Genomic DNA, 14,856 nt, shown 5'->3' with positions numbered 1-14,856 from the left:
TAGCTACCCTTTTTGGTGCTGCACCTGCCTCAACATCCACACTACTTTCCCCGCTTGACATCCCCCCTGTCCAGGTCGGGTCAGTGTCCTCATCATCCACCACTTCCTCTTCCAACTCCTGTCTCATCTCCTCCTCCCGCACAATGTGCCGGTCAACTGGATGCCCTGACGGCAACTGCGTCACATCATCGTCGATGAGGGTGGGTTGCTGGTCATCCACCACCAAATCGAACGGAGATGGAGGAGACTCTAGTGTTTGAGCATCTGGACACAGATGCTCCTCTGTTAGGTTCGTGGAATCGTGACGTGGAGAGGCAGGTTGAGGGACAATGAAAGGAGCGGAGAACAGCTCTGGGGAGCAGGGACAGTTTGGGTTATTGTTCTGTAAAGCTTCGGAATTTTGGGAGGAAGGAAGACAAGACTGTTGGGTAATAGGAGGAGAGGAGGCAGAGTCTGACTGGCTGCTGGACAATGTGCTGTAAGCGTTCTCTGACAGCCATTGCAAGACCTGTTCCTGGTTCTCGGGCCTACTAAGGTTTGTACCCTGCAGTTTAGTTAATGTGGCAAGCAACCCTGGCACTGTGGAGTGGCGCAATGCTTGCTGCCCCACAGGAGTAGGCACGGGACGCCCTGTGGCTTCACTGCTACCTTGCTCCCCAGAACCATTCCCCCGACCTCGCCCACGGCCTCGTCCACATCCCTTTCCGGGAGCCTTGCGCATTTTGAATTCCTAGTTAGAAATTGGCACTGTATACCAGTAGTAAAAATTGTGGGTGCACGTAACCCCAATATATTCTTTGAATTACCAGTCAGAAACTGGCACTATATGGCAGTAGCAAGAAATGAGGGTATTTGTATTCCCAATATATTCTTTGAATTCCCAGTCAGACAATGGCACTGTATACCAGTAGTAAAAATTGTGGGTGCACGTAACCCCAATATATTCTTTGAATTACCAGTCAGAAACTGGCACTATATGGCAGTAGCAAGAAATGAGGGTATTTGTATTCCCAATATATTCTTTGAATTCCCAGTCAGACAATGGCACTGTATACCAGTAGTAAAAATTGTGGGTGCACGTAACCCCAATATATTCTTTGAATTCCCAGTCAGACACTGGCACTATATGGCAGTAACAAGAAATGAGGGTATTTGTATTCCCAATATATTCTTTGAATTCCCAGTCAGACAATGGCACTGTATACCAGTTGTAAAAATTGTGGGTGCACGTAACCACAATATATTCTTTGAATTACCAGTCAGAAACTGGCACTATATGGCAGTAGCAAGAAATGAGGGTATTTATAACCCCAATATATTCTTTGAATTCCCAGTCAGACAATGGCACTGTATACCAGTAGTAAAAATTGTGGGTGCACGTAACCCCAATATATTCTTTGAATTCCCAGTCAGACACTGGCACTATATGGCAGTAGCAAGAAATGAGGGTATTTATAACCCCAATATATTCTTTGAATTCCCAGTCAGACAATGGCACTGTATACCAGTAGTAAAAATTGTGGGTGCACGTAACCCCAATATATTCTTTGAATTCCCAGTCAGACACTGGCACTATATGGCAGTAGCAAGAAATGAGGGTATTTGTATTCCCAATATATTCTTTGAATTCCCAGTCAGACAATGGCACTGTATACCAGTAGTAAAAATTGTGGGTGCCCGTAACCCCAATATATTCTTTGAATTACCAGTCAGACACTGGCACTATATGGCAGTAGCAAGAAATGAGGGTATTTGTATTCCCAATATATTCTTTGAATTCCCAGTCAGACAATGGCACTGTATACCAGTAGTAAAAATTGTGGGTGCACGTAACCCCAATATATTCTTTGAATTCCCAGTCAGACACTGGCACTATATGGCAGTAGCAAGAAATGAGGGTATTTATAACCCCAATATATTCTTTGAATTCCCAGTCAGACAATGGCACTGTATACCAGTAGTAAAAATTGTGGGTGCACGTAACCACAATATATTCTTTGAATTACCAGTCAGAAACTGGCACTATATGGCAGTAGCAAGAAATGAGGGTATTTATAACCCCAATATATTCTTTGAATTCCCAGTCAGACAATGGCACTGTATACCAGTAGTAAAAATTGTGGGTGCACGTAACCCCAATATATTCTTTGAATTCCCAGTCAGACACTGGCACTATATGGCAGTAGCAAGAAATGAGGGTATTTGTATTCCCAATATATTCTTTGAATTCCCAGTCAGACAATGGCACTGTATACCAGTAGTAAAAATTGTGGGTGCACGTAACCCCAATATATTCTTTGAATTCCCAGTCAGACACTGGCACTATATGGCAGTAGCAAGAAATGAGGGTATTTGTATTCCCAATATATTCTTTGAATTCCCAGTCAGACAATGGCACTGTATACCAGTAGTAAAAATTGTGGGTGCACGTAACCCCAATATATTCTTTGAATTACCAGTCAGAAACTGGCACTATATGGCAGTAGCAAGAAATGAGGGTATTTATAACCCCAATATATTCTTTGAATTCCCAGTCAGACAATGGCACTGTATACCAGTAGTAAAAATTGTGGGTGTATATAGCCCCAATTCTATTGCTAGGGGACTTGCAGGGTATTTCTGGGGTGAAGGTGGGGGGGCACACCGTTGGAACGGGTATCGGGGTATATATCGGGTATACGGGAATACACTGACAGTGTATTCCATTCAGGATTCTGGGAAAGCTGGGTTGCGGCGATTGAGCCCGTCAGTGCCACGTTACACTGACAAGCTTCTCCCTGGAATTTAGCTCTTACAAGAGCTGTTGGTTGTCTTCTCCTTCCTATCCTAGCCTGTCCCTGCCTACCCAGAATCTAAGCCCTAGCTAGCTGGACGGAAACCTCCGTCCCCGGTGAATTGCAAGCTCAGAATGACGCGAACCTGGGCGGCGCTGTTCTTTTAAATTAGAGGTCACATGTTTTCGGCAGCCAATGGGTTTTGCCTACTTTTCTCAACGTCACCGGTGTCGTAGTTCCTGTCCCACCTACCCTGCGCTGTTATTGGAGCAAAAAAGGCGCCAGGGAAGGTGGGAGGGGAATCGAGTAATGGCGCACTTTACCACGCGGTGTTCGATTCGATTCGAACATGCCGAACAGCCTAATATCCGATCGAACATGAGTTCGATAGAACACTGTTCGCTCATCTCTACACAAGACGCTAACCTCTCGAAGTCCACATCCACAGCTGCTTCAGTCTTTGTCCAGTAGTATTTCTTATTGGCACCATATTGTAAATGACATGTCCAAATGGTTACATAGCAAGTATGGGTGAAATAAGGATTTCATTTTCAACCTAATAATGACTTGCTATGGTTATCCAGAGGAAGGCGAAAAAACCCCTGAGGAACAAGTATTGGTTTGTCCTCAGTTTAGGGGGAAAAAAATTCCTTTCTGACCCCAAATATGGCGATCGGAATGAATCCCTGGATAGTCGGTGCTGGAATCTACATGGACATTCAGTGCAGGTTTGGCAGGTTTAATGCACGAAGGAGAAGGTCTGCAACACTCTTCTTTAGGTAAAACTTAAATGCTTTAATCCAGAGGTTCTCAAACTTATTTTGTCTACCGCCCACTTCGAGAATTAATTATTTTCTAGCGCCCCCCCAAATTTTTTCACTTTACTACATCTTAAGAATCACAATCGCAGTCATTATGTTAATAATTAAATTATGTGTGTCATGTGAAAATAAGACTTTCTGATGAGGGTAATGTAAAACACCATTTTGTAATATTAGGAAAACTTTTATTCATGTTATTAAAACAAACATTTCATTTTTAATTTTAAAACTCATCTAATGTGAAGGATGAATTTGATGATTTTTAACAAGTTTGTTAATATCAGGCTCGAATTTACTCAAAAACAGCCGTAAGTCACCGCGTTCGGTAATCTGCAACCGATTTCTCTTTTTAGTTAGCAACGTTGCCACAGTCCACGTTCACACAAATACGATGATGGGAATGCTATCAAAAATCGTTGAACGATGGACCACAATCCAGGGTACAATTGCGGGATTGGCTTTTGTAGCCAAAATTCTTGGTATCCATTTTTGAACTTTATTTTTATTTCCTCGTTCGTTATCAGTTCTATGAGTTCTTCTTCCAGCTGGGGTAATCCTGCTGTGTTGATATTTGAAAAAGGATCCAACACCCAGTCCGGTATTTCCAATTTTAAAATGTGCTGGAATGATCTGCCTTCTAAGCTGCCTAAAAATCTTCTTTCTTCCTGTTTGCTCGCATCAATTAGCCCCGCCCCCAAATTAGCGTGTAGCTCCGCCCACCAAATAGCGTGATCCTATGGGATGACTGAAGGGCCTGTGATGTCATCAAAAGGTCCTGTAGACTTGGATTTACCTTGTACGGAGTTTCCTAAAGGACCTGGCTCCTCTGCCCACTAGCAGCCTGCTCTATATAATAAAGCTTTATCCTAGTGAACAGAGAGACCGGGTCCTTTAGCCCAGTAGGATTTCGACTGCTTTATATAAGAAAGCAGCACTTATTCCACACACACACACACACCCCACACCCCCTCTATCTCACAGCAGGGAGCTAGGTGATGTGTATGTGATGTGTATGTGTGGTGCAGACACAGGCTGGCTCCGTACACTCAGACCCCACACAGCAGGGAGCTACGTCATGTGGCTCCCTCAGCAATGAGCAGGGGGCCAGGTGCTAGTGTCCATAATGAATTGAATAAAGTAAGATAGTGGACAAACAAAGCAGTTTTGCTGAAGCAGTGTATTTAGGAAAAGTCTTAAATCCACATTAACCAGCAGTATAGATAGAATGATTGTTATGATACCACCCCTTTAAATTAGCCATCGCCCCCCCTAAACTGCTTCAACGCCCCACCAATCTTCTCTGTGCCCTTTACTGCCCCCCTATAGGCCTCCAGCGCCCACAAGGGGGCGTTATCGCCCACTTTGAGAAAGACTGCTTTAACCCATCGTTTAAAACCAGAAAGTAGACACACAGCAGTGATAACAGAAAAACATAAAGGTGCGTTAAAAAGGTTTAATGCACATCAGTGGAGAAAGGATTGTCCTAGATTCTGCGAAGAAAGACTTATCGGCCGATTACTCCTATAAGAAGACAAATACACATGTGTAAGAAGCGGCTCATAACATACATACATATATACTATACAACTGTGGGGTGGCGGATATAAAAATAATGATAATGTATATAGTGCGTGTTCCCAGAAAAGAAGGAGATTCTTTGTAATCTCATTGCACCTTTTTACTCTTTTAACACAGATGCAGCCAATTTTAGGACGTGTCAGCACCTCTATGTGGTATAATGTACAGGGACCGTCCACACTCCTATATAGTATACTATAGAGCTGGGCTCAGTAACCTCTGGGCTTGTGAAGATGGGAAGTATAGTTTCACAACAGCTGGATGCTCAAAGGTTTCTGATCCCAGCTATGGAGGACCTATCAGATCCCTGCTATGGAGGACCTATCAGATCCCAGCTATAGAGGACCTATCAGATCCCTGCTATGGAGAACCTATCAGATCCCTGCTATGGAGGACCTATCAGATCCCAGCTATAGAGGACCTATCAGATCCCTGCTATGGAGGATCTATCAGATCCCTGCTATGGAGGACCTATCAGATCCCAGCTATAGAGGACCTATCCGATCCCTGCTATAGAGGACCTATCAGATCCCTGCTATGGAGGACCTATCAAATCCCTGCTATAGAGGACCTATCAGATCCCTGCTAAAGAGGACCTATCAGATCCCTGCGATAGAGAACCTATCAGATCCCTGCTATAGAGGACCTATCAGATCTCTGCGATAGAGGACCTATCAGATCCCTGCTATAGAGGACCTATCAGATCCCTGCTATAGAGGACCTATCAGCTGTCCGGTGTGGTGTAGTACAGAGGGCCTTCCAGCTCTCCAGTATTGTGCAGTTGTCCAATGTGTGTCCTCCTGAAGTATATATCCCCCCAGTATAGACCTACATACAGGTCAATGGTTGTGATAAATAGACTCACCAGCTCGATGTCTTTTGCAGGAATACATTGCAGTGATTTCCTTTATCTTACCCCGGAGTCTTATTAGGGGTTTTCAGGGTCCTGGGCTGGTTCTCTCAGGCTGATGGAGACACCTTCTCGGGACAACCTTAAAGATAAATGCTGAGAGGAAAAAAAGAAAATATTTCACATCAGAAACGCTCTTATGAATATAGATCTAATTTATACGTGAAGTGGGCATTTCTGTTTTAGGGAGAAATTGTCATCTTCTACATATGTGGAGCACATGAGACACGTCACACATCTACTCACCTGGAAATCTGTATAATTGGTCAGTTGTTGAATTACGAGGCAGAACATCTGAACCCACTCGACCACCATGCCTGCATCAGAGATGACCTACAGAAGAGAAGGAGAGAATAGCAGATATTAGTGCCCGGATTTACTCACCATTGTCTGCTGTGGATTGAGATAGAAGGAAATCTTATCCACCAAGAGATTCCATTTTACTGTTAAGGGGATCCTATCATTGGGAAACCCTATTTTCACAGGCTATTCTTCTCCTGCCTTTATTTTTCTGCTCTACGCTGTCGTTTTGGAGACTTTTCTTATTTCTTCTTTATTCAAACGAGTCTTCAGAAAGCACTGAGGGCGTCCCCTGTTCCTTAAGGCACACGCTCTTCCGAAGATCCAGCGTCGCTTCTCCGCAGCATTAGCACCTGCCGATTCTGTGTTCAGGATTCAAATTCCGCACATGCTCAGTCAGCTCTGCCATTTCACATTGGACAGAGGCAACTGAGCATGTGCAGGATTTGAATCGGCGGGTGCTGATGATGCGGAGAGGCATCAGCACAAGAAGAGAGAGGCGGCGCTGGATATTCGGAGGAGCGTGTGCCTTGAGCAGAGGGGACACCCCAGCACTTTCTGAGCACAGGAGGAACGCCATCTGTGCTTTCTGAAGACTCATTTGTATAAAGAAAAAATAAGAAAATTATCCAAAACGGCGGCGCGGAGCAGAAAAATAAAGGTAGGAGAAGAATAGTCTTTCTAATCAGTGGCAATTCAGACCCAAGAGTATAATAATCAGAGAACCAGGGGAAGAAAAACATAAAAAAGACTCTGTTACTCACCTATCTCCCGGCTCCTACACTGTCAGCCTCCGAAGTAGTCCATCTTCAATGACGTCAGACGTCACATGACCCAGGACACAGGCCGGGGTCATGAGACGTCAGATGACTAGGCCGAAGCCTGCCCGGATCGTGGAGAGGTAAGTAACAGTGCTTTTTATGTTTCTTACCTCTCCCAGGCCGTCAATCATTATACTCGGGGGTCCGAAAAGACCCCCGAGTATAATGATAGCAACGGTAGCGGCTGTAACCAGGCCCCTAATGTCCCGGGCCCTGTGGCAGCTGCCTCTGCTGCTACGGCAGTAGTTACACCACCGTTTCTAAAGGTTATTCCGATGTGCGGTTAGTGAAAATAGGGTTTCCCAATGATAGAATCCCCTTAAACATGATGTATATGGATAATACAAGATGGTGGAAAGTGAAATAAACTCACCTGCTTATGGTTGTCAGGGATTAGATGGAGGTAAAAACTGGACATGACTCCACTGACTGGAAGGACAAGTTAAGGAAAAGTAACAGAATTCTAATATTATAGTATTTCCTATATTCACTGCCTAAATTGGGAAAAAAATTTAGGGGGAACTCTGGAATAATTATATACAAAAACCGGGGACGTCACCAAGTAGGCCTGAAGCCTTCTGGAGCCAGAAGAAGTAAGTAACAGTGATTTTATGTTCCCTCACCTCTCCTAGCCCTACGATCCTTATACTATTGAGGGCTGAAAAGACCCCGGGTACAATGATAGTGGTATTTGTGTGGTTCCTTATACTGTTCCGGTATAAACTGGGCGTTCGGGACCAATTTACGCACTGCCTATATTGTTATATCAGATCTATGCTACAATAGAATCACAAGGGAGGACTTTACAGTTGGGGAATAAGCTTCAAATACCAGCCAGAATCCCCTCCCCCATTGTTTACAAAGCAGGAAGGAATGGCGGACACAGCGCCACACCTCCCATGAGGCGACCTGAAGCGACCGCTTCAGGCGGCGCTTTGCCAGGGCCTCGGGGAGGGCGGCATTTTTGCTGACCTAAGCCAGTCCAGGACAAGCTGTGAACCCATGGTTCCCCCCTGGGCGGACACCTCTTATTTTTTAAGGTCACTGATAAAAGAAACGCTTTGCTTGATGTTTTGCGGATTCTGCAGCTGATCCAGACACAAGAACCCACAGAACAAAACTACTGCTGTTTAGCCCCTTTGTTTCTGAGGCTAAACTCTGAGCAAAGCTGTGGCAGAAATCCGAAGCTCTGCCACCGGTTATACAGCGCTGGAATTTGGGGAGGAATCTAAGGCAGAAGACCACCTCAAGTTCCTCTCCAAATTCTGTCATGTGAATAAGGCCATAATCTCCTCCCCTCAGTATCACTTACTACCAGTTATATATAAAAGGATACAGAATAGCATTAGTACAGATGTCACCAAGGTCAGAGCCAGTCTAATATGGCACATTCGCCGACTGCTGAAGGACCTCTTATACAGGAGAATCGCTTGACATAAGTTGAAAATGTCAGCACATCCAAAACCGAGTCCTGAGCCAATATCGTGAGCTGTAAGGTTGACATTCACCTAGAATGGAAATACAGATATATGTTATCAATGAGGCTGACAAGGGTTAATTATGATTTGTATTTATAGACACCAGGGGGCGCCACTGTAACTGTGATTTCTATGGGAGAGACTAAAAAAATCCAAAAACTACAGATATATAACACAGTATAAACTATACTAAATATAAATAAATATATATATATATATATATATATATATATATATGTACTGACTGTCAGACAATGTTCACTTTCTATATTACATGACATATGATTGAATATTTCCAATAAAACAAGATAACTAACCGGAAATACAGCATTCAGGGCGGACCCAATACAGGATATCCATCCTATGGCGAGTAGTATTCGCTGGCCTATGAGATGTCGCTTCTCCGATGGTTCAGTCCGAATTATCATGAACTTGTATTGGAGGAGAACGATGCCAGCTCCTGTAATAGACAATACATGTTATCAGTCAGAGATTTCTATAGGTCACTTCTATAGACACCTGTACAATCTCCAGTCATGGCCGCCGGTCAGTGCTGATGTTTTCACCCTATTAGAAGCTCCACTTACCCAGAATGGAAGACACCATGAAGACCACCGTGTAGATCACGGACTCGGGCAGCCGAGCTGCTGTCGCACTGTGAAAGAGAGTAAAATATTGGGTGTTAGTAGGACACAAGCGGTGGAATTGTCACATCTCATCCCTATCTATAACTCTCCCCTCCCCCATACTATCCACTGACTATCCTTTAACTCAATCACTGCCACTTTTTTTTAGCAGATGTGATGGCTGCAGGTTATGAATAACCTCCGACCCTTTACCTGCCCCTACATATACTCTACACCCAATGATAGATTCCCTTTCTCAGATATAGAGGTGCAGTACATGAAAAAGGGAGTCAAATAAAATGATTATTTCTGACATTTACAATAATAGATACAAATATTAATCTGATAATAACAAGAATCAGGAATCTCGCCCCATCCCCTCTTACCTGATGTACGGATGTGTTTCATGCCCTAATATTACCGTTACGGCAAACAGGGTACTGAGACCCAATAGCATCCATATGGACCACAGGATAGGCAGGAACGCCAAACCCCGGATTTCCATGACGCAAAGTAGGTAGATTCGCTAAATAAATCGCTGCTTTATAGCACACTATCTCTTTCTCTGTAGCTACAGATAAGAAGACTGTGGGAATGGCAGGCAGAGGATTTTATAGGCTCAGAACTCGATGAGGTCACAAGAATTTTGTGATGTCATAGGTTCTCTTGCCATTGTTCCATCATTCCACATGCAGCCTGAAGCTGATTGGTGCTCAGTATTGTAGATCTTGTCACATCTATCCTAATATGCATATTGTATAAGAGAATCTCCTGCACATTGTAGTGTAATAGCTGCTATATCTATATTCATTTACAGGATTGTATAATACCCTGAGCCCCGCTGACCCTAAAAGACAGAAAAACCCACAACTCCTTGTATGTGGATATCGTCATATTTCTCTATAATCTCTAATCCAACATGTGGTTATTGGGCAAAGGAAACTGATTAATAAAAAGCTGTGAAACCGCCCCTGACACGCTGCGTATAGAGCTGTCTATAGAAGAACATATAGTGACTACGAGGCTCAGCCCAGAATAATCCCACAATAAGACACAAGAATAAACCACAGAAATCCCTCATCTGTATTATGTGTATTCCAGGGAGCGCAGATGGTGAATACATGTACAGGGAGCCGCGCGGTCACCTCTATGGGGGCAGATTCTATAGATGGTGATAAATCCATAATCCATTACCATTTATCACAAAGGTTTTATTGATGTTCAATATTGGAATCTGATCTTTTGATGGTGTTCAATTGGCTCGACCAACCAACCGGCCACGTAGTCACTTCCCAGTTGTTCCCTTCCAAAAATACTGCTCTCAGACTACTGTTTCTTTTAAGGAATTGTACTAATATAAGAATAGCATGTACCTTCTGTAAAAACAGCACCACTGTCCATCATGTATATTTTGTTTGTCCAGTCTGCACCATTACTATTACCTGCACGATACCCTAAGGGCCCCTGCACACGGAGTATACGCTGGCTGATTTTGAACGTGTAAACATTCCGAATCAGCAGCGTTTAAAACATGTTCCATTGCTTTCTATGGGACCCGGCATACGCGTGCTCCCCATAGAAATGAATGGGAAAAAGCAGCCCATTAATTTCTATGGGGAGCGCACGTATGCTACCTCCCATAGAAAGCAATGGGATCTGTTTTAAACGCCGCTGATTCGGAACGTTTACATGTTCAAAATCAGTCAGCGTATCCTCCGTGTGAAGGGGCCCTAAGGGAAAAAAGATAATATTGTAAAACATTCTCTGTGCTAAGTTTTTAGCAGGACTTCTTCTCTTTGACCTTCCATAACCATAGCTTTTTTTTTTACTTATTACAAGGTAAGAGTGTTGCCGTAGTTAGACAATGCCTCCTTCTCCCTCCTGTACTGACCTCTGACATTCAAGCTCATTGTAGCTAGCGGGAAAAACTACTGTCAGCGAAGCTAAAAGGCAAAAGAATATGATTTTAAATTGATGGTGTTGTGTTATAGGCACTGGTGTAACCAGAAACGGTGGGGACCCGTGGCGAACTTTTGACAACCGACCCCCTCCTATGCATTCCTGCGCGCTCTATTATAGACCATAGTGGCCCCTGCACACAGTATTATCCCCCACAGTGGCCTCTGCACACAGTATTATCCCCATAGTGGCCCCTGCACACAGTATTATCCCCCACAGTGGCCTCTGCACACAGTATTATTCCCCACAGTGGCCTCTGCACACAGTATTATGCCCCATAGTGGCCCCTGCACACAGTATTATCCCCCATAGTGGCCCCTGCACACAGTATTATCCCCCACAGTGGCCTCTGCACACAGTATTATCCCCCACAGTGGCCTCTGCACACAGTATTATGCCCCATAGTGGCCCCTGCACACAGTATTATCGCCCATAGTGGCCCCTGCACACAGTATTATGCCCTATAGTGGCCCCTGCACACAATATCCCCCATAGTGACCCCTGCACACAGTATTATCCTCCACAGTGGCCTCTGCACACAGTATTATCCCCCACAGTGGCCTCTGCACACAGTATTATGCCCCATAGTGGCCCCTGCACACAGTATTATGCCCCATAGTGGCCCCTGCACACAGTATAATGTCCCACTCTTGACTCCCATAAACAATTATTATACTCTGGGGTCTTTTCAGACTCCAGAGTATAATAATCAGAGATCCAGGGGAATAAAAACCTAAAAAACTGTTTCTTACCTGTCCCCCGGCTCCTACACTGTCAGCCTCCGCTGCTGTCCTTCTTCAATGACGTCGGACGTCACATGACCTGGGAAGCAGGCCGGGTTCATGTGACGTCAGACAACTAGGAAGGAGGCCTGGCAGGATCGTGGATAGGTAAGTAACAGTGTTTTTTATGTTTCTTACCTCTCCCGGTCTGCTAATCATTATACTCGGGGGTCCGAAGAGACCCCCGAGTATAATGATAGCTGCGGTAGCGGCTGTCACTGGGCCCCTCATGTCCCGGGCCCTGTAGCAGCTTCCTCTGCTGCTATGGCGGTAGTTACACCACTGGTTATAGGAAGACTAAACCTAAAGTGAAAAATTACTATTCAGGATAAAGTAAACTGATATCCAAGTTTTTCTGAAGGTTTTTAGAATTTTTCTCTTACTGACTCTAATGTCGGAGACCTATACATGTAAACTGTCCCAATCATGTGATAATCCCAGGAATGGGGTTGTGGAAAGGATGATGCTTACTTAATCCCTGCCCCAAAGTGGACGTTTTGGGGGTGTTTAGTGATTATTCTAGGGGCAGAGCTTAATGTGCAGATATGTATGGCCAGGTTTACTCCTGCACCCGGTCTCCAGTTTAGCCAATCCGGCGGGTCTCCGTCTTCTGCCCCGAGGAACGGGACAGGAGACGGAAACCCAGCAGACTGTTTTCAAACCCATTCACTTGAATGGGTTTGCAAAATGACCGCCCATGTTCATCGTGTGCCTGTCCACGGTTTTTTAACTGGACACAAAGTCCTGCATGTCTGACTTTATGTCCGGTTAAAAAAAAAACGACTTTGCTGCGGACAAGCAAAAGACGCACACGGGTGGTCACTTTGCAAACCAATTCAAGTGAATGGGTTTGAAAACTGACTGCTGGTTTCCGTCTCTTGTCCAGTTTCTCGGGGCAGAAGATGGAAACCTGCCAGATTGGCTAAAGTGGAGACTGGGCGCAGGTATGAACCGACTAAAGTTTGATGCCGACATAAAGCAGAGATCTGGGACATGAGATTTATGATATAATTTTGGCAGTCTGACTATCTGTATGCAATGTACATCATTTCAAACTTTATAAAATGCATATTTTTCAAAATTTCCACCAAATTTCCTATTTTTTCATAATTAAACACAAAACATATCAACCAAAATTTACCACTAACATGTAAGTACAATGTGTTACGAAAAAACGATCTCAAAATCACTTTGGTAAGTTAAAGCATTCCAAAGTTATTGCCACATAAAGTGACACACGTCAATTTTAAAAAATCGAGCTTGGTCAGGAAGTCAAAAAGTGCCATCGGCGGGAAGGGATTAAGTTCAAAGACCTTTTTTATGTAGAAAGTGATAAGTACCTGGCCTTATAGAGTGAAGTTAGATTGAAAGTGAAGCCTTGAGAGCTTTTGGGGATCTGAGAAGAAGGCAAACCATGCGTCTTGTTTTTATCGGCATGTTTCTTGCTGATCTGTATTTTGGAGGGGCCGATCAGATGCTCTCACTGGATCTCTCTCTAAGGGGGTCTCACCAAGAATATAGAACTTTTTGATAGACTCATCCAGCTCGTTCTGCCAAGTATTGAAGAATTTCTGAACTTTGACAAACAGCTTGGGGTCTTGGTAAGTGACACATACTCTTCGCCTTGGGTAACGTGGACAATGTCCAGGTTAAATTTCTGAATTTTCTGTCACGGTATAAAATAACACATATACGTAAAGTCAATACTGAAGAACAAGTGTATGTGTAGTCCTCCAGTCTACCAGGAGAACTTTACAGAAGATTGCTATTGGAGACCATTGGCGTCAGAAAAAAAAAATCAAAGTTCTGATATAACTTTATGGAGTAGCAATGGATGGGTAAATAAACAATAAAATTAAGACAAAAAAAAAAAATTAAAAAAGGAACATCACTACCACATCCACCTCACAGGTTCTAATCCCACCCTCAGCGACAAAAAAATATTTGCCACTTACATGAAAATTTCTGTAAAAAAAAATAAAAAAATTAGTAACAGATGTTTCCCCTCCCTTTTTATTTGACATTTTCTCAGATATTTAAAAAAAAAAATGCAAAAGGAAAAAAAAATATAGAAACAAATCCCAATGTATCACCAAAAATACACAGAAATTATTTGGATAACCAGAAAGAAAATTTTTTTTTAGAGTTCTTAAAAATACATGAACAAAAACATAGAATCAATGGCAGAAAAATCCTGCCAACAGGGAGAATGGGTTGGTCCTAACGTGGTTAAGCCAATTGCATTAAAAAGTGGTCTTCTAGAGAGGTGGGCTTCTCAGAGAAGACGGCACGGAAAATTTAGTTTGTGGGGCAACACGGTGGCTCGGTGGTTAGCACGGCAGCCTTGCAGCACTGTAGTCCTGGGTTGGAATCCTGCCAGGAACATGTACAAGGAGTTTGTATGTTCTCCCCGTGTTTGTGTGGATTTCCTCTCATTCTAAGGGTGCATTCACACGGAGTTTTTTGGCGCGTCATTTTACGCGCGTTTTTTTTTTTTACGCGCGTGTTTATTGAACGCATCGCGCTACATAGGCGTTTTCTGGCGCGTCTTCAACTCGCGCTTACGGAAGCATAAAAACACCTACAACTCATTAAAAACAAGAGCCAGCCCACTGGGCAGGGCCAGAAAGGACAACCCATTATTTAATCACCATACACCTGTCATGATGGACACGAGAGAGTTTGAGCTCTGATGAGAAGGCCATTACCTTTACCTTTACAGAAGACTGAAAAATGTCGCAGAGTGCAAGGAGAACAGCTATTGTTAAAAAGGCCAATTTGCACTTTCTAGAATGTTTTTCAAGACA

At 43.7% G+C, this 14,856-nt stretch overlaps 1 protein-coding gene across 1 annotated transcript; it reads right to left on the bottom strand.

Annotated features, from left to right (window-relative positions):
• Nucleotides 1-6,101: 6,101 nt before the first annotated feature.
• Nucleotides 6,102-9,813, bottom strand: LOC142194023 (DNA damage-regulated autophagy modulator protein 1-like). Its single transcript, XM_075263051.1, has 7 exons — nucleotides 9,695-9,813; nucleotides 9,270-9,337; nucleotides 9,000-9,142; nucleotides 8,541-8,712; nucleotides 7,578-7,633; nucleotides 6,330-6,416; nucleotides 6,102-6,179 (listed from the first exon to the last, which is right to left on the bottom strand). Exons 1-7 carry the CDS (start codon nucleotides 9,811-9,813, stop codon nucleotides 6,102-6,104), a joined length of 723 nt encoding a protein of 240 aa, XP_075119152.1.
• Nucleotides 9,814-14,856: the final 5,043 nt, after the last annotated feature.

Source organism: Leptodactylus fuscus, chromosome 2 (genome assembly GCF_031893055.1).
Source record: "Leptodactylus fuscus isolate aLepFus1 chromosome 2, aLepFus1.hap2, whole genome shotgun sequence".
In the NCBI taxonomy this organism is placed as follows: Eukaryota; Metazoa; Chordata; class Amphibia; order Anura; family Leptodactylidae; genus Leptodactylus; species Leptodactylus fuscus.
This window is presented reverse-complemented; position numbering and strand designations above follow the sequence as displayed.

What these genes read in the sequence shown, in the direction of transcription:
- LOC142194023 (XM_075263051.1), bottom strand. Translation starts at nt 9,813, where the DNA reads ATGGAAATCCGGGGTTTGGCGTTCCTGCCTATCCTGTGGTCCATATGG. An exon ending in GAAACACATCCGTACATCAG is followed by an intron (nt 9,338 to 9,694) that starts GTAAGAGGGGAT and finishes TCTCTTTCACAG; the next exon opens with TGCGACAGCAGCTCGGCTGC. An exon ending in CCCTGAATGCTGTATTTCCG is followed by an intron (nt 8,713 to 8,999) that starts GTTAGTTATCTT and finishes TTTCCATTCTAG; the next exon opens with GTGAATGTCAACCTTACAGC.